The sequence below is a fragment of the Zootermopsis nevadensis genome, unplaced genomic scaffold (assembly GCF_977971745.1).
Source record: "Zootermopsis nevadensis isolate Lab colony 2312 unplaced genomic scaffold, Znev_1.0 Znev_ptg000039l, whole genome shotgun sequence".
Lineage (NCBI taxonomy): Eukaryota > Metazoa > Arthropoda > Insecta > Blattodea > Termopsidae > Zootermopsis > Zootermopsis nevadensis.
Genome location: NW_028259171.1, coordinates 655,949 through 680,470, shown reverse-complemented (window position 1 = coordinate 680,470; position 24,522 = coordinate 655,949). Strand labels below are relative to the sequence as shown.

General features: G+C 38.7%; 2 protein-coding genes across 3 annotated transcripts in view; one reads left to right on the top strand and one right to left on the bottom strand.

Annotated features, from left to right (window-relative positions):
* The window catches only part of LOC147871784 (uncharacterized), a 209,322-nt gene extending 185,597 nt beyond the window's left edge, over positions 1–23,725 (bottom strand). For both annotated transcript variants that reach the window (XM_087360164.1, XM_087360163.1), the window contains exon 1: positions 23,434–23,725. In XM_087360164.1, coding sequence (XP_087216290.1) covers positions 23,434–23,577 — 144 coding nt within the window. In that variant the 5' untranslated portion in view covers positions 23,578–23,725. The remainder of the gene's footprint in view (positions 1–23,433) is intronic.
* The window catches only part of LOC147871782 (uncharacterized), a 119,733-nt gene that overhangs the window by 5,641 nt on the left and 89,570 nt on the right, over positions 1–24,522 (top strand). The window lies entirely within an intron of this gene.

Genomic DNA, 24,522 nt, shown 5'->3' with positions numbered 1-24,522 from the left:
CTTCATACTCATCGCTCTGATGATGGAGGCAGTATGACCTCTGAAACGGTTAACATCTACCAGACTACACAGCGCAACAACCCAGAAGACAGAAATCTTTATACTCTGATGATGGAGGCAGTATGACCTCTGAAACGTTGGTTAACATCGACCAGACTACACGGCGCTTCAACCCAGAAGACAGAAATCTTCATACTCTGATGATGGAGGCAGTATGACCTCTGAAACGTTTGTAAACATCGACCAGACTACACAGCGCAATAACCCAGAAGACAGCCAGCTTAAAAATAATTCTATTCCATGCGATTAGCTAGTTATAAGTTTGTTGTAGTTTGTATGCCTGCCGGGAGAAAACCACGAAGCTGAAATAAACAGAGCGAGAAAGGATGAAAAAAAAGGAGATGAAGAAAATGAGAAACCGTTGGAAATAATTATTTGTTTTTTGATGAGAAGGGCAAAGGATTTCGTAGCGTCGTGTTCTGGATACATACAGAAGCTTCGCCTCTGTTCTAAATCCCTGCATGCTCCCTCATTAGCTGCGTTCCCCAGTGTCAGAGAGCAGGTGTACCAACTGAAGGGGAGATACATAAAGCTACGTTTCCTCTCAGACTTTAATACTACGCATTAGACGAGCAGAAACAATGATTCAGATTTTTTCTTTTTGTGGAAAAAGAAATTAGAATCAGAGCTGTTAGTTTTTGTTAGTCATTGTATCCCAGTCTCCATTTCAAAGTACAGGAACGACATTTAATTTCACATCATTGAAATATATATATATATATATATATATATATATATATATATACTCACAATATACAAAAATTCGAATACAGTACATAAAAAGCATTAGAAGTGATTCAGAAGTAACTGGAACGAACAGAGATGTTTAAAAACCCTATTTTGTTCTCGAATGTACGAGAGGTTTCAATGAATACGAATGTCCTCTACTAAAACCAAGGACTTTACGAAAGAAACTGAACAAGTGGCAGTTTGTTACGTTGCAAGAGACAAATCTACTGCACGTTCAGTAAAACAAGAGAGGAACTCGTAGAGAAAGGGAATTCGATAGAAATGCATCTCTGTTTATCAGAGACAGGAAAGGAAAGACAATGTTAATTAATTTTAATCAACAACTACGGTAAGCAGTTTGAGGCGGCTGATTGCCCGAGAAGATTTTATTGAAAAAATTGAGCAGTCGACCAACAAACAAAAATAAGAGAAGAATTTTGTGAAATATGAGAATAATACATTTTTTAAAAAAGCGATTTTGAGAATTGTGTCTAAAAATCTGTATATACTTTTAACTAAGATAAATAATTAATAAAATCGTTAAATTCAAAATATAATCACATGACTGCTTGCTTATTGTATTTACACTATTTTCTTACAATAATTACACTTCGTTAGTGAATATGTAGCTGCTTGCATCGAATTTATAAAAGTAAATAGACGAGACCTCGAAACGCCTGTCTGGATGAAATCTGTCTTATAGGAGTTTTCGATTACACCATCGCTCAAAACGCGTAAGACCCTTTAAGTTTCCAGGTGTCCAGATGTTAAAAGGAATTATCCGATGCGATCATCGCCCTGATAATGGATGCAGCAAGGACCTTTGACACGCCGATAAACTTCTATCAGACTACACACCGCAAACAACCCAGAAACTGCCATTTTCAATTATGGTTTAATTTAAAAAAAATTTAAATTACAGGACACATTATTCCACACGACGAAATTTTGACACTTCATTTCTTATTAAAAATTTATACAGTAATATAATCTGTCATCCTATAATGGACACCGATGAAATTCGTGTGCCTACAGGGCGCTGTATTTAGACAGTACTATACCTAGGCTCGCCATTGTGCTCCAGATAAGATATGCAGATTTGTGAACACGTTTTAACAAAGACATTTCCACCTTTGAGGATACTTTGCCTTTTTGGGAAGGGCGGGGGTAGGAAGTGTGTTACAATTTGAAACAACCGTAGTATAATCAGGAACACAAAATTTCGTCATCATTCATCTGCAAATCTGTCTCTTTTTTCGAAACATTAAAATCACAACAATTTTACTTTTCGAAAACTCTGAGTTGAAATTCAGTGAACCATTACGGGCTTTTCATGTATTGGCTGACTAGCTCTAAAGTAACACGGAACCAATCTTTTATTTGAGGATTAAAGGCGAGATTCAAGACGACACACAACATTAATACATCAACCGGAATCTAAGGGAAATTTGCAAACGCAATTGTCGGCCTTAAATGACGAGACGATGGTCCATTCCAGCCACAGAAAATGCGAGGAGAAGACTCAGGCTTTTCAAGCCACGTAGTCGAAGTAAAAGCTGTGAACCCACGACCATGCCTCTGGGTGCACTTTCTTACACACTCCTTAAGGACCAAAAGAACGTGAGGAAAACTTCATTACATCTCACTCCTACGTCGTATGGCAGCATTCCATTGTCTCCAGTCCAATTCCATTTCTTGTTCAAACTACTCCTTTAATTGTTTTTAACTATGACGGAAAACAAACACTTTCTTCCGGAGACAATGCCTTAGTGGGTTTTCCTTCTGAAAGACTTCACTCGATATACAGGTCACACATAAATCAACGTAAAACGCCAGGAGAGGAAGTCCCCACGCGGAGTGGTACAAACGGGGTAAAAACAGACCATTCCCCATGTCACACGTCTCCCAAAAGAAAATCAGGCATCCTTTATGCTTCAGTGCAACTACAAATAAAACTTAAAACTTCCCACGAGCTTAGAATGTTTCCAGGGTTACCAACTTCGAAAACAAATTAGTGTTCTCACGTGTCGAATAAACTAAAGTGGAATACAGTGTCCACGATGGACTGGACCACTCGTCCAATGCCAACACCTGTCAGGGTTCTTGGTTACGGCAGATTCCGTCAATTTATTTTGAAAGGTGTTTTTCCGGCTACATCAAGAAACAAATGTTAACCTATTCGCCGTTAAATGGTATAGCAGAATCGTAGCAGCCGGGCACAGTACGGTCGTAAAATTTAAATGCAAGAGTTTGATTCAAGAATATAATGTTCTCTCTTAAGCGCAGCTGCCACGCCATGACCGTCGGCCATTCGCAAATCCATAAATCGCGGCGTGTTAAGTAAAGGTGTTTTCCGGGTGTTATGAGCCGAGGTATCAAAAGAACACGACCGAGCGTAAAAATTTAACTTCTACTCCTTCTTGTTCTACAGAGAGCTTCTTCGTAGTTGTGCGTTCTTTGCGGGAACTGCATACGAAAACGCATTGTGGGCTGCTCGTGTCTGTCCGTCCGTCCTTTGATTCAACTCTAGAACCACTGGACTGATATTGATGAAATTTTACATGGCGGTTGTGCCAATCTGCACTAACTCAAAATATTATTTTTAATATCCTACAAGCAGCGATAACAAAATGGCGGATGATGAAAATCGCGAGGTGGACATTGATGTACTGCGATCTGGTGGCCAAAGTGGGAACAATTTAATAAGGCCGATTTACGACCTCTAAATGGACCTCGAAAACAACGCGTTGTGTGTATTTTTGAAAGGACCACATTTTCCGAGCTTATTCTATTCAATTATTTCAGACATACAAACCTCCTACTTTAAGTATATTTCGCTTCATTTAACCCTCGCCCATAATTCAACATGAAGCAACTTCGTATTACGTCAGTGCCGTTAACATAGACTTAAGTTTACCCCTGTGCTTAAATAAACATCGCCTCGTACTAACTGAATTACTCCCACTAAACAGCATTTTAATTAATTAAGAGGGCTGACATATGTAAATAACTTTAATGTAGAAGACAGGCCATTAGCATGCTGAGTGTTTGAAGTCATAAAATAGGGAAATTAGCTCACCACCAAAAACCCACAAGAAATTATACGACGTATAACATTGAACATGGGGCTACAAGCTTCAGATCATGTGTGCGTATTTGTATTTAGCTCGATATGAACCATTTTTTAATTTCAAAACTGAATTCATCCATCCACACACACACATCATCAGTGCTACATGGCTGGTCTGAGACAAATCTGATTAATCCACGATCCATAACACATGCGGAAAGCAACTACGTACTACAAGAATACACATGATAATGAGCGCGCTATGTAACGAGATGGATTCGGATGAAATTTTGTATGGATGCTACGCCATTAGGGGACTAGCCTAAAATCACGCATTTCAATGTCCCACAATGGGTGATACGACAAACGAACAAGCGTTTGAGGGGATGGGGGATAGACACTAACCCCATTTGCAAAACTTCCATACAATTATGCTGATTTTAGGAAAATAAAAACTTTGGTATTCTCTGTAAAATGTATAGTATCAACATGGCGGATGCATATAACCAAAAAAAAGAAAAGTGTTTATGTAACTATAATTTGATTCTATGACTCCAGGTCTACAAAGCCAATGAACCTCGTGACTTGTCAGTATTAATTTACATTACGTAAAGAGGACTCAGCCGAAGTGAGCTTTCATTAATAATTTAGAATTTACAAAGAACGCATTTGTGTATTCGGTACGGATGACACTTTAACAACCTTGTTCTTTATTCTAATGGTGATCAACACGAAATATTTTAATAAGAGAATCCCGAAGATGGTTTCTTCGGAATCACAACTCATTCTTTAGAAGGTGAAACAAGTTTCAAATAGTACCATCTAGCACGGAGGTTAAGGATGTACCTTCATAGTGAAGAGGGCAGAGACAGGTCCACGATGAAAACTTTTGAGTTGCAGGAGACGAGGATGTTTACTGTTGTGACACGTATCACACAGAGAGCGCGCCATCTTCCGAGCCGAGGAGGACAGTTAGAATTAAAAGTCGAAAAGTTTACAATTTCAAGTTTTGTATGCTGTATGTTTTATTAATAAATGTGAATGTCTGCACAGAATTTGTGTATTCCTGAGCTCCAGAAGGCTCTTGTTTCAGGGATTTCCTCCCGAGGGCTCGCTTTATGAGCCCAGCAACTTATAAATATTTGTTGCATTTGGATAATTCACTGCAAGGTAAACGAAGAAGTGGATAGTTTCAACTGAGTGTTGTGGGATACCATTTTTACTGATATCCACGTCTGAAATTAAGATTACGTCTAAATATCTAAAGAAACATCCGCACAACAAACAGCCTATCGCACGAATTTGGAAGTATTGAAAGGAAAATGGGTGTTGTTCATGAAATTGAATTATCAGAGGCGGGATCTTTATAACATTGCACGTGATATCTCTTTACTCCATGATACAATATGTCGGATCTTCAATGTGTTCCCACGGATATGTTTAACCCCCTATGAGGCAGGTGTGAAGGCCATTAATCAGTCGAAAAGAAGTTTTTATTATCCACGTCTAGATATCTGACGTAGGACACAAAAAAAGGAACAAATATGCGAACAAAATTGTTTCCCAGTTCTGCAATAAATCACTGAAAAACAAATGTATTTTTCCATCCTCGGTACAATTTTTTTTAGGTGTATGAGGCCAACAGTAACAAAAGTAACTGGCTCTTGTTCAAAACAGAAGAACAGAGACTATAAGCGATTGTTAATATCCAGTTCGACATTGATACCATCCACCAAATAAACGCGCATGGAGCAGAGTTTTCAGCAAGACAGAAACAGTGTCTCAGGTAATCACGAATTTCAACGCGTGGACAGAAACAGACGTCATTGCAAGTCTAATAAATGTTTCTCTCATAGGATAACATTCAAGATGTGGTCCTGTTCCCACTTATATAATCATAAAATGAAGACAAAATATTTATTTTTTTAAACTGTCCTAATCTAAAAAAGCCCCCTCCTCTATTTTCAGCATCAGTAGGAGATAATCAGAGGTCATTTATTAAATTTAAGTTGTTACACAGTGATGGGACAAGAGGTGTGCACCGGGTATTGGTTGGGAAACCTGAAGGGAAGAGACCGCTGGGAGACCTAGACGTAGATGGGAGGATAATCTCAGGCGGGATCTATGGGAGATAGGAGTTGAAGGAGACTGGATTTTGTTGGCCCAGGACAGGGTCCGGTGGAGGGCTTTGGTTAATTCGGTGATGAACCTTCGGGTTCCGTAAAGCCATCTAGTTAGCTAATTACACAGTGAAAAAACACTGAAAGAACGTCTCTTTATCTGGGACTGTGCGTTATGCGGCCCACAATGTGTCGAATTGTGCGGTGTTCAAAATATCTTCGCCTCTCGCTCAAAATATTTATGAGTGTTTTCGGGTATGTTGGGTGACGTAACTAACTCTGCGACTACTCATATCGAAGTTATAACCGGCAGCTAAGTAACTGACTGACTCGATACAGGGTATTCGTTCTTGAGAACCACCACCACTTACAATATTAGGAATCCGTAAGAATAAAAAAGGCTGGTTCCGGAAACGCTCTTGAATCTGGGCACCATCGACTAATGGAAATTCGCTGTAATATTCTGACTGCTATGTTATAAATTTCCAGTCACATGCTTTTAAGTATTTTACATGTTTTTTCACTGGTGAAAACACAAATACCCCACAGCATCACGAAGATGAACAGAGAGACTCTGTTGTAAGGAAGCAGCTCTAGACGTGAAGGCAGAGAGATCTAGGGACACGTCAATGTCTCGCCAACAGACTCTAGGACAAAATTACTACACAAGATGCATATTTCCCCAAATATTATTTCAAAAGATCAAAGTCACATTTACGAAGACATTAAGAGACGTGTTAAATTCGGGGAAAGATTGCGTCCATCACTTCTTAAAAAGCTGGCAGTCGCTCAGCCGGTAAACAGGTCTGGTCTGTGGTATGGCGAATGACCACTTCAAAGGATAAATGTTCGATGTGTGACGAAATTCGAAGAGATATTGCCCTTCATGAAAGAACAGCGAGACAGCGAGTCTTTGACTCTATCTTACAAAGACCTGTTCTGCAGAGGCGAAAGGAAAAAAAACTATATAAAAGGTCAGGAAGAATAAACAAAGCCATCGGCGGAGTTTCGAGAGCAAGCCACAGCCCATACTCACATTCTCTCAAACGGCTTGCGATGAAGTTTAAGACATTCTGGAATGGCCGGATTTTCACATCGGTTTTTGCAACAAAATTATTAAAATATTAAGTATTTTCATTCGAATATCAACCCACTGTAACTAGTTTCAATTAAAATCTCTTCATAATGACCCACAGAGTTGGTAAACTTTGTTACACAACATTTCCCTTTTCAGAATCACCCATTTTCTCGACTTATTCCGCATTCGTTCGTCATAGAACACAGCCCCACAACAGAAAGTTTCGTCTACAAATAATTCATCTGGTAAAATCATAGTAAGATTTGGTACGTGACTGTTTTATGATCTGCCGAATCTTGGCTCTTAGTTTATTTAAGAACACATCGTCTAATTAACTACTTACTTGCGGCAAACAGTAAGATGCTATCTGTGAACGATTATTTTGGAAAATATTTAAATAATCGCTCGTGGCCTACTTTAAAACACACTACCAGCATTCGCCTTGATGTACTGTGGAACATTACGAAGATCCTCGGTCACGATAGACGGTCATTGTGCCGAGATTCGAATCTGCAACTCCTTGAACACGAAGCAGGTTTCGACATTCCGTGAGACGCGGTTATCCGCAAATCGTTCAGCGCTGACAAACATTTCCTTTAAATATTCATACAGGCATTCGTTTCCAAACAGTGTTGACCTAACAATTTCAGGCACGTTTAATAAAACACGATCATGTTCTGTGTTATACGCGGACATCCAAAATGTTTTAAATCTTTCTAGATGGAATCGCTTACTCGTAACAGAAAATTTCAATAATTATTCTGTACAAAAAAAAGGTTCATTTTTGCCAAATGCAGATGTTCACGACTCTGAATGTTTCAAGTTGAGAGAAAAGAAATATTTAGTTCAGCACAAAATTCCACTATCAATAAAATTCCTGATAGCTGGGTAAATTTAGTACTCCGTTCTGACAAAACATATTATTGGAATACCGCGTTACTTCCTTCGTACCTAAAACATGATTAGAAAAAAAAAACATTAATTTTTTTTTCGAATGTAACTGACAAACAATACAGGAAACGTTTTCTGTCCGCCTAGAAGAATTTCGTCGTCACTTTTGAAACTACTACGATTAATCTAATTAAAGTATTTTTTAATATATCTGCAAAGATTTTTCTCGGATCTGGCCCCAAAAATGCAATTCCTGTAAAAACAACGGAATTCTTTTAAAAAAATTGGAAATTTTCTATATGGCAAATGCCATTCTGATGGAAAAGTATAATTTTACGTTTTCCCTCGAATCCATTTACGAAGTAATATAATACAATTAAAGCTTTCAATGTCAAAATTCTCTTTCTAGCGAGGCCATTTTATTTTTTCAACATCAATACAATTACATTCAAAATTACCACAAGAGAACGTAACACTGCTACAAAACATTCTTAGCCTGGCACTTGAAACTTTGCCAACCACACTGTAAAGTGGCCACGTGCCAACGAAACAATGAATTTAACGTCTACGATTGAAAACGTGCACCACTGAAGGTTTTCAAGGAATCTATAAGCTTAGCAGGTGACTATCACATCATAAATCTGCAAACATAAATTGCATTCATCTCCTTCGGGATTAAAACATGTCTCAAGGACCAAGACAGACATACGCTCTAATACGACATTTATTTTAGAACAAAACACGCTTACCTGGTAACACAAACCATGAATTACTAAAGTGAAGTAATTTTGCTTATTAGCCTGGTTCACGTAAACACGTTTTGTAGGGAAAACGCTTTTCAGGCAAGAGAAGACGTTTATACATATTTTATGAAATGTGTTTACACGGAATGTGAATAAACACTATCTGTATATATGTTAGAATAAACAATTTTATAAATGCCTATGTGCTTTACGAGTCAGAAGTTACACGAATAATACGTGAGGAGACATTCTACGTTCCTGCAAAACTGAAGACTGGACATAATGACACACATTCCGCTTTAAATTAATTAAACAGAACCAATATATAAGCGGATGAATCACAGTTTTGTACGGCTACTCAAAGCACCATCTTATCATCGAGATTACAGAGTGTCAAACGAATTCTAAGTGTGGGAATAAAAAAAAAAAACTCGCAAATCGTAATTCGTTCTGGAGCCCACAAATCTCTTTGGCTAGGAAGCCGAGAGCCCCCCCCCCCTCCCGGGGTTACAGTAGATTTAACAATGGCGGCTTTTATAAACATGACAAATCTGGAATTTCTTCAGGAGATTAGTAAGATTAATCAAATCACGAACAGCTGTTGCCCAAGAACGCGACTTAATGAACCTGATCTCTTGAATGCTGAATTCATCTGACGGAAAGATTTGTGCTTTTTTTTTTATTACAACTAATCCACAGCCTCCGAAGTTTGGAGAATTATATTTAAAACCGCCTGTCCTAATACACGCGGCAGCGCATCTCGCTTTGAATAACGCTGACTGAATCTCTGGAACAAAAAGAGAAAGAGCTGATTTGAAGCGAGCGTTACACACAGCGGGTAGGTTTTTCCGCGGCACGCAACTTAATGGGCGGAATATAAACAAATGGCTTCCCTACAATCCGCTTCCAACGTCGTACTCATAAAACCGCAAATCAGAAAATATGCCACGAAATCAAAGCTAGCCTAACAGCAAAGGACTTCATCGTGGGCGGACTTTCACAGCTTCGACTATAACCAACATTCCTGGTCCTTTTACTTAACTACAATCTCACACTCCTGCTATGTATTCGAGAAGTCCCGGGTTCAAATCTCTGCCCGGACACAGGCTGTGATTTTTCCTGGTACTTCACAGTCCCTACAGCCAACTGCCCGGATAGTACCTTAAAATAGGCCACGACTGCTTACTTCGACATCTTTTCCAGTTCATTATTCACTATCATCCTCCCATACAACGCTGTAACATCTGAGCTACTTAAAATCGTGTCGGTATATAAAATATAAATACGTATTAACTTAAAATGCCTGTTATTGAACAAGAGAATGTGTTCAGTCACGGTTTTTCCTGTGCACCACTTTTCGCACAGTGTGTTACATGTAACTTACAGTGGATTTTCCAAATATATTCCTTCGAAGTTTTCATTTTTTATAGGTTTGAATACTGATTACTTGCACAAAACTATTATCTGGTCGAAGTTATTTTGTCACATAGCAGGCATGTGCGTCATATTAACTGCGTTATCTATGAAATAGTACACATTACACATTACTGACAAGATAAACCATAAAAAGGAACTAGCCAGTCCTTGAACATTCTGCCACGTGAATAAATCCCAGTCTTAGTCTTACTTGTTTATATATTACCTCCATCCAGGGCGGTGGAAATGCGACGTTAAACACAACCGAGCCACGAACTGTCCGGAAGTTATCCGATACGTAATTAATCTGCATATTTTTATTTATCTTAATACAGTAAATATATATTATTTAAATCTTGTCCGTCTAATCACAATAAATTCTTATTAAATATTAAAATATTCCAATAATTAACATTTAAAATATTTAAAATATTAAATGATGTTCTTTATCGAAATATTAGATTTACATTAGACCATCGAATATTTCGATAAAGAACATCATTTAATATTTTAAATATTTTAAATGTTAATTATTGGAATATTTTAATATTTAATAAGAATTTATTGTGATTAGACGGACAAGATTTAAATAATATATATTTATTATATCACAATATGACGCAACTTTACCATCTCATTAATACAGTAACTTAATACTCTCGCCTGTCGTAAGTAAACATCACGGACACAAATAAAGCAATGAATTAACTGTGAAGGTAGCAACATAGTTGCATTGTAGTCCACCAGACTGCGTCTTTCGTAGATGCACATGGACCACACCCCGGCATATTAATATCATTCAGTAGGAGCTTTAAGGAATGTCAGCTGCCAACCTAACGATCATACAGTGCCCTACAACGCTTGCGTGGGGATGAAATTCCCTTTTCTTCACACTCTCACGTGCCCTGCATATATGTATATATATTCACAATAAAATCTCGCAAAAGAGCAAAATCTTTATCCTGACATAAATAAACTCAACATAAAATACGACTTAATATTTATTCCTTGTAGTGTAAATCAATATGAATGAGACCCAGGTTTATCTCCACACTTCTTTTAATTAATCCAAGACTTTTACGATTAGGTTTTGTGTATAAAACTGAATTTATTATAAGCTCTTCAAGACGACACATTCAAATTATATAAAAATCAGTGGTATGTATGAAAATGTCCGTCTCTTGGATTATTGCGTCGTGTAGTCTGGTAGAATGCTACCGACGTTTCGGAGGTACATCCTTCATTTTACATAAAAAATGTCGACCTAAATAGAAGGGGGAAAAAGCAGGAGGCCAGAGGAAATTATAATTTGTATTCTTCATCTAATAAATCAAAGAAGATGGGGACGGGGCATGAAAAGGGCATTGGAGTGAGAAGTCAAAAGAATAATTTTACATAATAAGAAAAATTTGGGTCAGCAATAATTATAAGACTGCTCTGAATAAAAGGTCGGTTGTCTAAGTTCGGTTGGTCTTTTATTTTCTTTAAATAATCCAAACTGTATAACAACTTTCAAAGTACTGCGATTTTTAAAATGTACTCTGTATGTAAATTCAGAAGTCGGTCTTCAGTCTAAAATTCATTTATAATTCCTGAGTGACCGATAATGTCTATGTTAAGATCATTCATCATTAGTGACTTGTACCTTTAAAGCAACTTAACATTAAGGGAATTTCTAGGAATAAAATTTGCACAGTCCCAAGCAACGGACAAAACTTTCTCAGTATAATCAGAGCTTGTTCAAAGCGACGTACATTAATTAAGTCGCATTTATTTGCTGGTTTGAATTTAAATGCGAATTAACAATCTACATTAAGCTTAAAATCTCCCTGATGATGACAGCTGGAAACACCTCTGAAACGTCTGTAAACTCTTACAAGACAGCCGTCTTTGTAATCGCCTCAGTTAAGCACCTCAAAAACCTCACTCATTGAAGCAGAGTCCTTAAATAAGTTTCTTTCCAGATATTAATTACAGTTTCCACAATAGCCCACAACTGATACATATCCTAACCCCGTTAAATGCGGTCCACAATTTCAGACCCTCCTCTTAAAGATCAATTTTAATATTATCCCACCAAATACATTTGTGTCTCAAGCCCTCTAAAATCGTGCTTGTATTTCTGACATCTCATTCTGGTTTTTGATCACCCTATTAAAATGGGGCGAAGACCTCAAAATATAAAATTATTCGTATAAACGTGAAAAGCTTTTTAACGTTTCCTATCATGCTAGTTTTTATTCATCTACCTAGTCCCAAGCTTGGTACCATTCCTTGTCGGCTGTCCGCTATAGTCTATTTAGTACATTCGGAAATGCCGTTCCGAAAGTCACCTTCCCCATTGAAAACTCAACGATGTACCACGCGTTAGTAACAAAGGACCCACTTACCACGTAAATGACAATGTTTCCAACAAAAAAGGACACGCAGGACCTCCACATGAATACAAAATGCCATGAACTGCTCTTACAGCTAATAGCCTTTGTTCAATAACACCAAGGACTTCAAAATGCAACCAGCAATCACCAAAAAGCATTTTTCAAGGTCACAGCATTGCAGCGCGAACAGCGGGGTTCAGATGAATTAAGACAAGTCAGAACCAGCAGCGCTGTGCTGGTGGCCTATGCGAGCGTGACGAAGGGACCGAAGTCCTCACATGGCTTTGAAGCTTCTACGTAATTTGATGACGGCTACTACAGTACGGCCTTCTTAGGTTCTAAGTTTCTGCCATATAGCCTGCACAAAGCAGTTCCAGACACGTTATATACGTCGACCATTTCCAGAAACTTTATATATTTCAGCTGGTTTCTTAGGGCCCATTTCCTTGCTACGGAACGCATTTACAGACTTTTCCTACAGCTTCCTAATAGTTTTCCCCCATTTTTGAAGCCACTCACAACACAATAGTAGTAGTATAATTCAAGTAAATACACTATGAACTCAAAGAGGTATCTTAGCCAAGGCCTGAGACTGAACTGTAAAATGTGAAATACAGCAGTACTCCGCATCTGAAGACTGTTCGAACACGACTCTCTCCTCAATCAATTACGATAAAGTTACGGTTATTTACAGACTAAAAATGGCCGACGTAAGGATGATATTAAAAACTTTGAGGATGTGAAAGCACGGGGAGACACATCTCGGTTAATACGAGACAAAAAATTCAGATTATTTTAATGATTTTTGTAAAATCATTAAAATATCAAAAATAAGTTTTTGGTGTAATAGCCACAAAGGTAATTACAATACTTTTATCTCATTAAATACTGATATAATACGCCTTAGATTATAGCAAAATGAGCAGTGATTGATGTTGTTTGGCGACAGTTTTAATTATCCAACTCGACATTTATCTCCTGTTATACACGCACGCCCAAACACACCGTATTTCACTTCTTCGATTTCAAGACGAGTTTTCTTAACATTTTGAATTTTCTGAAATCATGGTTCATGTTACATCTGATGACGTCTAAGGATCGATAAACCGTTCTATTTCCCCTTAAAATCTGATACTAAATCAAGTGCATTTCTTACAATCGACTACGTCTTAAAATCGAGGAAATGCGCTGTGCGTACGTCCTATAAATCACTAAAACCTTCTAATGCGAGAGTAATCCCATTATCCATAATTGTTCTTGTAGAATCGAACACAATTGCATACGAGGTTCAATTAATTCTGAAATTTTACAAATTAATACGGAATTTGTGATTGATTATCCTGTTCTGTGGCAAGCGCTCTGGCCTGGTATACTCCAAACTTATTACCCGAGCATGAAGATGGCAGTTTTCTGAGTTGTACTACCGCGTAGTCTATTAGAACTGTTATCATCAGTAAAATCTCATTAACCTGATTATGGAAGCAGCAAACGCCTCTGAAACGTCGGTAAACTTCTACCAGACTACACGGCGTTACAACTCAGAAGACAAACCATCTTCGGACTCGCCTCCGTGAGACCCCAAAATCCTGCTTATTATCCAAGCATCTGCATTCAACACTTAATTAAATATAAAATAGAATTATGTGGTAAATTAATCTTCTGTCAAATCATATTTCCTCACTGGTCATTCTGATTCGGTAAGTGTCTGGGTTAAAAGCACCCACAGTCGCTTAAAATGTTACCATCTAAAATATAAAGACTAAAACTTAATACTTTCGTTCTTCATCAGAGTTCTTGTGCTTTCAATACCAAAACATCCAAATCAAATCATCGCGTGTGCAGTGACATCGGATGTCGTGGCTCTCTTTTGTTAGCATCTCTGTCCTGGTTTGAGACATTTATTGCCATAACAACGGGCCTGGAAACATTCCTACAACCTAATAAAATTGTCCAGGAAGAACTGAAATTCTTTCCTTGTACGAAACTTGTGGTTGTATTTCTTAACTTAAAAAAATACTCGCACAAGAGAAAGGACATTTTATTCGAGGACTGAAAAGTTATTTGAGACACGCAACACTGTTCCATACATTTGTTTCGAAAGCCTTTCAAACATTAAGATATAACTGTCTGGCCAAAAACAGAATCCGAACAGGGGAAAACATTACCACCAAAAAGAAAATTATTCCGTAAGTCCCATTACATTTAAGGTGCATTTATGTGTTACAATTATACAATTATTACACCGACAATAAAATTATTCGTCATGTAACGGAACATTTAAAAACTATAATTAATATCACATTAATTGTTACTACAACCTGTATACATGAAGGTATATTAAAATTTTATTCCGTTTATGTCACCATGAATTAGGACTATGTGAATTAATTATTTGTGGTTTAAATATCAATAAAAGTTTGAAGAATTTGGTGTGTTAAACCTCGACAGCAATAAATCGTGCTGATCCCTCATTTATTATTTCACAATACATAAATAACTAAATTAATTAATTAACATTACGCGTTATAGAAACTGTTAATAAATTCGAAGTACGCTATTTTCAATTTGTAGTACACAACCAAAAAATATAATAGGACTAAATGAGACGTGTCGAAACATAAGGGAATCAGTTATTTTTAATAGCAAATTGTGGGTAAACGCATTCCTCAAATTACTCCACAAACTTGTCCTTAATACTTCAGTTCTGATATTTATTCTAAACGTCAAAGTTTGTATCGTAACATAAGCACTCTCACCCTGGTGAAGCACGCACCAAGGAACTCTGAAACGTCGGCAAACATCAACCAGACTACACGGCGCTACGTCCCAGAAGAAACCATCTCTCGTCTTCAATTTACTGATCGCCTTCGGTGAGAAGTAAAATTCCTTTATACATACGGATGAGGGAAACAAATCAATTTGGTTAGAGTAAATCTGTACTCCTCCCCCAGTATTGTCAGGGTGATTAAGTCGAGAAGAATGAGATGGACTGGGCATGTAGCGCGCATGGATGGGACAACAGGTGGTTGGGAAGCCTGAGGGGAAGAGACCGCTGGGGAGACCTAGACGTAGATGGGAGGATAATCTCAGGCGGGATCTATGGGAGATAGGAGTTGAAGGAGACTGGATTTTGTTGGCCCAGGGCTTTGGTTAATTCGGTGATGAACCTTGGGTTCCGTAAGCCATCTGGTTGGTTGGGTCCACTATTTGGGAAGCCTGAGGGGAAGAGAGACCTAGACGTAGATGGGAGGATAATCTCAGGCGGGATCTATGGGAGATAGGAGTTGAAGGAGACTGGATTTTGTTGGCCCAGGGCTTTGGTTAATTCGGTGATGAACCTTGGGTTCCGTAAGCCATCTGGTTGGTTGGGTCCACTATTTGGGAAGCCTGAGGGGAAGAGAGACCTAGACGTAGATGGGAGGATAATCTCAGGCGGGTTCTATGGGAGATAGGAGTTGAAGGAGACTGGATTTTGTTGGCCCAGGGCTTTGGTTAATTCGGTGATGAACCTTGGGTTCCGTAAGCCATCTGGTTGGTTGGGTCCACTATTTGGGAAGCCTGAGGGGAAGAGAGACCTAGACGTAGATGGGAGGATAATCTCAGGCGGGATCTATGGGAGATAGGAGTTGAAGGAGACTGGATTTTGTTGGCCCAGGACAGGGACCGGTGGAGGGCTTTGGTTAATTCGGTGATGAACCTTCGGGTTCGGTAAGCCATCTAGTTAAGTTAAGTTAAATCTGTCTCAATGTTACTTTGTCCACTTAAAATCCCACTTGGACTGCCCTGGGAACGAACCCAGTAAGAATCCGAAACAGAAATAACTCACAAAAGTCAATATGAACAGTTCTGCATAAAATGTATTAACGTACTGTAAGATTCAGACACAAATCGATTCTGAAGGATGAAAACAAAAAGACATCAACAAACATAAGGCAGCGAGTTATGACGAAAACACCATAAATTTCCACTGCCCTCTTGAACCTGTAATCTTGTTATCGGCCAGAAACAAAAGCGAGAGACGGACTTCCACCTTCAAGTGTTCCCTTGAAAATACATCAGAGTGTTATGACGAGGGCGAAGTACGACGGGGAAAAAGGGACCATTTGGGAGAGCAGAGGACGACTTCGGTCTGTCTCGTTCCTCCTGTTCTCAAGAACTAAAATCTGTATTAAAAGCCCCACTGCTGGAAACAGATGACAGCCTCGCTCTATTATAAATATTATTTAACTACGCTGTCACAAACATAAAAAAATGTAGACATTTCTATAAACTCTGCAATTTATTTACGTCGCTGGCTACTGTCCTCAAACGTGAAAATCCCCTCCCACAAAAGACAATGTTCAATTTCAGACTAGATGTTGAAATACTTGCATTTTTAACCACGTGTTAACACTACAAAGCAACAGAACTTTGCGAAACATGGTCAACACGATGTCTACTCTAAACAACAACAATCTAGACTAAAAAATCACGTGACTACAGCCTCTTTGCGTTCTCAGATGCAGTCTGAGGTAAACCACGATACGACGAGCGTAAACATGTCAGATACAAGTTTTAGGTTTTAATCTGACACGAAACGCGAATGCAAATTAAATAGATCTGCAATGCAAACACTTCAGAAACAATTAAGATCTAAGTCCAGATGTAAAATATATTTTCCTTTGTGTAAACGTAGAATATTACTTAAAAAACGTAAATTAAAAAAACCTTTTCCGACCTTGAGATTTGTGACATTTCTTATAAGAATAAACTTGCTTTCTTTAGCGAAGGCTAAGATAAAAGAAAATTGTACTCCTTTAAGTGACGGCTTAAACTAATCGTCCCATGCGAACGTATTACTGTCTCATGTTTGAGCATCTGGAGAGTCAAAATATGTACGTATTTTTCATTTCTCTCCGACTACGTCTATAGAAGATAAAGTTCTGCCAACATATTTTTGAAAACCTTGCGTAATACTTAAACAATTTATGTTCTCTTTCTACTCGTGACAACTTTTCTATCCTTGTCACTTTCCTCTCCATTCTACTTAAATTTATATTCGTCTTCTCCTCCTACATTAAGTTTATGTTTCAGTTTGTAAAAATGTCCTCGGATAAACAGTGGATCACTGCATGTAAGGAATTTACGTTACTTAATAGGATCTGAGGTTTTCACGGCGATGAGTCTGAAGATTGCTGTCTTCTGGGTTGTTGCGCCGTGTAGTAGAAGTTTACCGACGTTTCAGAGGTCACTGCTTCCTCCATCACTCATCGCCCTCATGATGACTACACGTCATAACAACCCAGAAGACAGCAATCTTCAGACTCATCGCCGTGAAAAACCTCAAATCTTTCATTACGGTATATTTTAAGTCGGTGAAAAGCTATGGAAAAACACGATTACATATTACAGGTGTTATCAAAGGTGGAGACGAATAGAAGTTTGAGAACCACAATCGGGTTCCTCACAAACCGTCTCCTTAAGTCACTTTAGCTTGTGACCCGCAACGTCTATGATATTAGAGACACTACAACGGTTACCTATAAGTTTTATTTCATAATTTAAGCTAAAAGATGAACATGAATACATCGCCTAGGACTTTAAATTCCACAACTAGAATATAGGATCCACTCTACCAGGTTCAACAGAATTGGTTTAAAATGTAATAAGAAACCAGAGCTCTGTTTAAATTCAGAAGTGTTGTAACAGAAACCTACGCACCTAAAGAAATTACACCACACGCTTACACTCTTGGGAGGTGTTACTGATCTTACTTTCTGTACATGGGAAATGCGACTCCACGCTTTAACTTCGCTCCCTAGCGCTCCCGCGGCTGGAACTGCAACTACACAACGGATGGAGTAAGGGCGAATTAATTAACAAAAGCCTGGAGGAAACCGAAACGATGTTCCAGCAAATTGTACGGGGCTGAAAATCTGTAAATTCTACATTTTAATTAATGTTTTCAAACGCCATCGTAACATGTTCTGAAGTCTTTCTTAATACTGAAAGAGAACTTTTGAAACTGTACCAATTAAAAATAACATTTTGTTCTCAAATACGGCCGCATTGTTTCGTACCGAATCTAAACCGGGATTTTACGATATTAAAGTAAGGAAACTCAATAAAGTAACTTGTAAAAATAATGATAAAATAGTTTTAAAGGCACAAACGCAGGAACGTCGTTTCAATACACTGCAAATTTTGAAGAAAAAAAATCTTAATATAAATCAAATTAACTCGATTCCGCGGGGCACATTTCTCCTTGGGAAGCTAATATTGGCGCAGCTAATCGAAGAACTTCAAAATTCCTTCTTTTATGGTTACACGGTTACCACCAAAACTTACAAACGCTGTAGGATCTGAGGTTTTCACGGTGGCGAGTCTGAAAATGGCTGTCTTCTGTGTATTTGCGCCGTGCCGCCATCATTGCCCTGATGATGAAGCCAGCAAGGACCTCTGAAACTTCGGTAAACTTCTAACAGACTACTCGGCGCTACAACCCAGAACTCACTGCCGTTAGAATTTCAACATTCACAAGGTAACTAAGAATTTATCGGATCACTCAATAAAGCTTTTCCAAACCAGATGAAGGGTGTTGAGGCGGGTATTTAGGCCTAGGAGAGAAGGCGATGGGGTCTTTAGAAAACCGCGTAATGGCGAACTTAAAAATCTGTACTCCTCCCCCAGTATTGTCAGGGTGATTAAGTCGAGAATGAGATGGGCTGGGCATGTAGCACGTATGGATGGGACAAGAAGTGTGCACCGGGTATTGGTTGGGAAGCCTGAGGGGAAGAGACCACTGGGGAGACCTAGACGTAGATGGGAGGATAATCTCAGGCGGGATCTATGGGAGATAGAAGTTGACGGAGACTGGATTTTGTTGGCCCAGGACAGGGTCTGGTGGAGGGCTTTGGTTAATTCGGTGATGAACCATCGGTTTCGGTAAGCCACCTAGTTAGTTAGTTATAACAGATGCAGCGTACAAATAAAATTACCTTGTTGCATCTCGCTACTAGGTGAGACATGTTAGACAATAGATTCAAGTGTCAGGACTCACTTCGTGACTTTCAACTCGTAAATTGTATTAAATCGTTGAATCTCTTCATAGTGATCCTGAGGAAGACTTACGGAGAAGTAATTTTTTATCCACCCAGAAACGTCAGTCAAATTCTACGAGCCTGAAAATGTAAACTGAAAGGACTGCAAATTGAACACATTTACCCTTCAAGAGGGACGGACACAGTAACAATTCAGGGGGGGGGGGGGAACTAGGAACTGCACATGTCACTTTGAGCACGTGATAAAGAGGAAGCCAGGGACGGCTCACTTTTAAAACCCTTGCACTAGAGATGGCAGCAGACCGGCTTTTAATCCTAACCCATTTCAGGAAAAACTAAATCCATCATGGCACTACTGAAACGTTAATTGGGGGTTGTAAAAAGTGAATAAAAATTATAAAAAGAATCTTTAATGAATTTCCCAGGAGGCTCTTTCATTGTAGGTTCAGTTCTGTGTCCTAGGCATTTCCCCACTGAAGGATTTTCCTTGTTCCTGTGTCACTTGGACTGTGTAGGGAGACTTCTCCCCTTGCTTAAAGCCTGAAAATGAAAATTCATCAAACAGATTCTAAAACCTCTTAATTACTCGCCTGTTCCGACAGCTCCAGTAGACTACTTATACAGTTCAACTCAAAGTTATAACACACCTTCTTGTTTGAAGAGAGAAGGTGCTGGAAATTGGTTTAATCTTTAAAAGCCCAGTCGTAGCTACACGTATCACGTGCTTTAACAATCAGTAATTCTGCATTCTGCCCACAGAGTGCGACTCAGGTTCGTATGATTACTAGAATAAAGAACATTTCCCTAAGCTGCATTAACCAACTTGTCTTTCAAATTGAGAACTGTTTCCTCTCAGATGCTGAGTGAATTTTTAACTAATATTTAGATGGAACTAGGCTTCAAAGTCTAAAAGGAGACAATCAAATTATCGCTACATGAACTAAAGAAACACGCTCAAGAGAAAATTACAGAGTAATTGCTGTAAAATGGGGTGTCCGACCCTCCTCTGAATTACATCGTGGACTGACTCTACGGACAGAACGGATGGCATTCGACTCCCGGAATGGGCGGGGACTTCAGGCAAAATACGAAATACGTTCCTAAGCACAGAAGCAACTTCAACATTCTTACTTTATACAGCCTACGTACTGAGATACTTACATCATAAGATCTACTAAATAAACTGTATATTTTATTTTATTTATTTGGTGTTCTGTCTGACGACAGGTCCATATGAACAGGATCCTTCCATCCTTTTCTCGGACTGGGACCTGTTCATATACGTTCTTGGCAGATGATCCAGAAGTGGTTTGCCATTGCCTTCTTCTGTGTGTGAATGGAGTAATTGTTGGGATGCCACGGAGGAAAACTCCGTGTTGCCTAGACCACGGCCTCGCCCAACACAAGTTATAAATTCGAACCCGAGACCCCAGGATTACAAGGCCAGCGTTCTAACCGCTAGATCAGTTGATCTCTATTCCAATGCTATTTAACGATGCTACATCAACTATATCATTCAGCGTCGAATGAGTTCAAAGGCTAAAACTGGTTTTAAGTTCGCTCGGTAACTGACACGGATGGCAAAAATTAGCTAATTGTGTTTAACGTCATAAGTTTCGAAAAAGCATCCGAGTGCCCCATTCCATCAAAAGCAAAATCCCGGCCTTAGATACGAACTCTTGAGTAAACCGAAGAATTATGACGTAGTAATTCCACCTGTTCGCTTTTATTTCGTTAAATTTACATCCTCGTCAAAGCTCTGAAGCAGTCTTCCATTTCCAACATATTACGGACTCCCGAAACTCCGAATTACAAATCGCAGCCCACAGATAGTCCATTAAACCGCTGTAACAACCTCGTCATGTGTTTCTACAGGCACCTCGTGTCCAGAACATCCTTCGATCATTCCAATATTCTTTAACAGATCATGGTACCGGAATTAGCTAAGTCGAAACGCAGAAAATATGTTGATACGAACGGTACTTTGACTTAGTCCAAGTCACATATTGTGGGAGAAACGCCACTGACTTCATAAGCTAAACCTAAGCCTTTGCTGTTAGCTAACAGATGTAGCACAGAGCACAAAACCAGTGATTCTGCTCGTGTTGTAAAACAAAGTAATAACTGCTATTCCAATACAAATGCAGTTCTGCTACGAATAGCAATAACAGTGAGGATTTTGGTGCGCTAAAACCCCAGATTACACTCGATACGAGGTGCTGTGACCATTAGTTCTTCAATACAAAATGCAGAATGACTGTCGGGCCCTTCAGAACAAAACTCCTTTCCTTCATCATGGACACTTCACAGCTCGTGGGGCTCGGATGCCATTATATTTAAGTGTAAAGATTACTTAAACATAACATTACTACGACAGTAAGTAACCTTAGGGCAATTTTACATGTTAACTCTAAGCGTGTCTACGTAAATGTAGTCTCTGAGGCCCAGGTTCGATCCCAGAGCTGTCCACATATGAAATGTGCTGGACAAAGTGATAAATTAAGTCGGATTTTTCTCCGAGTCTCTTAAGTCTCATTGTCAGTATCATTCTTAAGTAATATATTCTATGTTATGTTAATGTATATTGGAATCCAGTGAAATCGGAATGAGACTTAAGATCGTTAATCACTCCATCTTGACAATACATATCTAATTTGACAGATCTAAATATGAAACTGTAAGCAAGAATCGATTCCAAGAACAGACCACAGAGCAAGACCATTCGATAATTAGTTTTCTTCAACAGTAACCACACCCTTGTGCAGAGTCATTTTTCGTTTCCCTAATTAAACCTTTGACGTTGTCTTTTTAATGAGCTGTTCCCACAATTACGCCTAACAAACGGATTCATCGTCAGCCCCCAAACTTCACGTCACGATGGATCACTGCGTGTGTCGTGCGTTCACAGTGAACTCATCGCCTTATTTTGTAAAGTTAATTGAAGTCAGACTTTTACATAATTCGTCCTAGTAATAAAAATCATACTGTGAGATATCACAAAATGAGGAAAGTAATTATTTTTACTCTTAACTAAGTGTCAGGATAATCAAATCAAAGAAGATGATGGGCAGGCATGTAGCATGTTTGAGGCAGACGAAGGACTAATACGAAATTTTTGTTCGTAAACCTGAAACGAAGTGGCAACTTCGTATGTGGTAAAATAATATTAAGACGGCTGTTAAATAAATGGTGGGGGGGGGTAATTGGAACTAAATTAATGTCATTCGGGATATGAACCAGTGGCGGAAGTTATGAAGACTGTTGACGAATCTCCGGTTATTAAATTGGTTTCATTTCTCGGTCTTCTAAAAAGTTTTAGTCAAATGAAATTGGGCCAAACGGCGTAGAGCGAAAGCTGGCGTATTTTTTTTACTAATATTTCGAGGCATATTTGATGGGTGGGAAGGTATAACACCTGTCACAGACGGGGAATGCAGGGTAAAGGGACGTCAGGTTAGGTTAGGTTACATTGTAGGTTATGTTTTGTTATGTTAAGTTGGGTTAGGTTGGGTTATGATAGTTTAGGTTTTGTTCGGTTAGGTTAGGTTAGATTGGGTTAGGTTAGGTTACGTTAGGTTACGTTAGGTTTTGTTAGATTGGGTTGAGGATTTGGTAGTTATTTTGGGAAAGGTCTAGGCCTACTCGAAAACGTCAACGTTCCATCTGCACAATTCCGAGGACTTGGAGCATTCAGAGACCGAAATTTTCAGACGATTGGTGATGGAACTGTATACTCCGCAATGGACATGTTCTTTATTATTGCTGTTTCTAATGGTGCTGTCTGCAACTGCTAACAACATAAAACTCCACCAGGCTTCAGTATTCACGACTGTAATTATTTGGGCCTACTGCGTACCGCTGAGCTCTGCTGTTTATGTACTCACTTCCTCTGTTTAATATACACTTACCGGTCCGTATGACAGCTGTGCATACTGGCTTGCTGTATGTATAGTCTCTTTCCCCGGGACGGTCCAGGATATTGGTTGGTCGTGCGTATAATAAGAGGGAATCTTGGATGCTACTGGGCACCACTCGCGCATGGCTACCAACATTCCAGAAGATATTACCGCCAAGCGGGTATTTTAATAGACAACACGGTGTCCTTACACCGAAGATCACAATCGATGCTTTCACCGGAGTGAAATCGTAACGTTAGCAATTACATACATGATTAAGATAGATTCCATAAAATTTATAATAATTTTGTTGATTAAAGACTCTGAGGAGGTACAGATTAAAAAAATAGGTCTTTGCAACCAAAATTTGAGAGGAATTTATGTTTTACGGAAGCATTCTAATTAAAATATAAATTAACTGAGAAATACGAATTAGTCGTGATTATCGAGACACAGATGGTACCGAAAAGTCGATTTATTTTTCAAACTTCACATAGCTGATGGCCGAAATGGATTTTATTAAGTTTAGTCATTTCAAAATCTTTCAAATCGTATAAAAACAGTATTGTCAGCCTCACATACTGTTCACAACATAATCAATTTTATTCTGCAACTCTGACAAATATATTAATAACCAATACGACCCATGGTTTTGAAAATTTTCCCGATCACCAATGTAGGGTTCTTAAAGAAATATGTATAAGATTGTGGACTGGTTTCAGCTCACAATGCTCCTGTAGAAAATCAGAAATTTTCTTCGCCATCTTTTCAAGACGGATTCTCGTCCGTGGAATTCGTTAATACAAACTTTTCCTTTTAGGAAAAAAAAAAACAGAAATAAACAAAAAAGATAATGTGAATAACGGAATACATCCAAAAACTTTCCGCTACTTTGAAGTACAGCCTTTCAGTTTCCTACAGACTCGTGCTAATTATGTCTGAAACCCTCAGGGTACGTGTCTAACTACAAGACAAAGCAACCAGACCACTGGGTACATACCCTATGATTACTTTTGATACTAAGACACCGAAATTAATTCTCCAATTATAACATCAAATTGTGCGGAAGGATATAGCCCCAAGGACGTTATTCTTCGCATC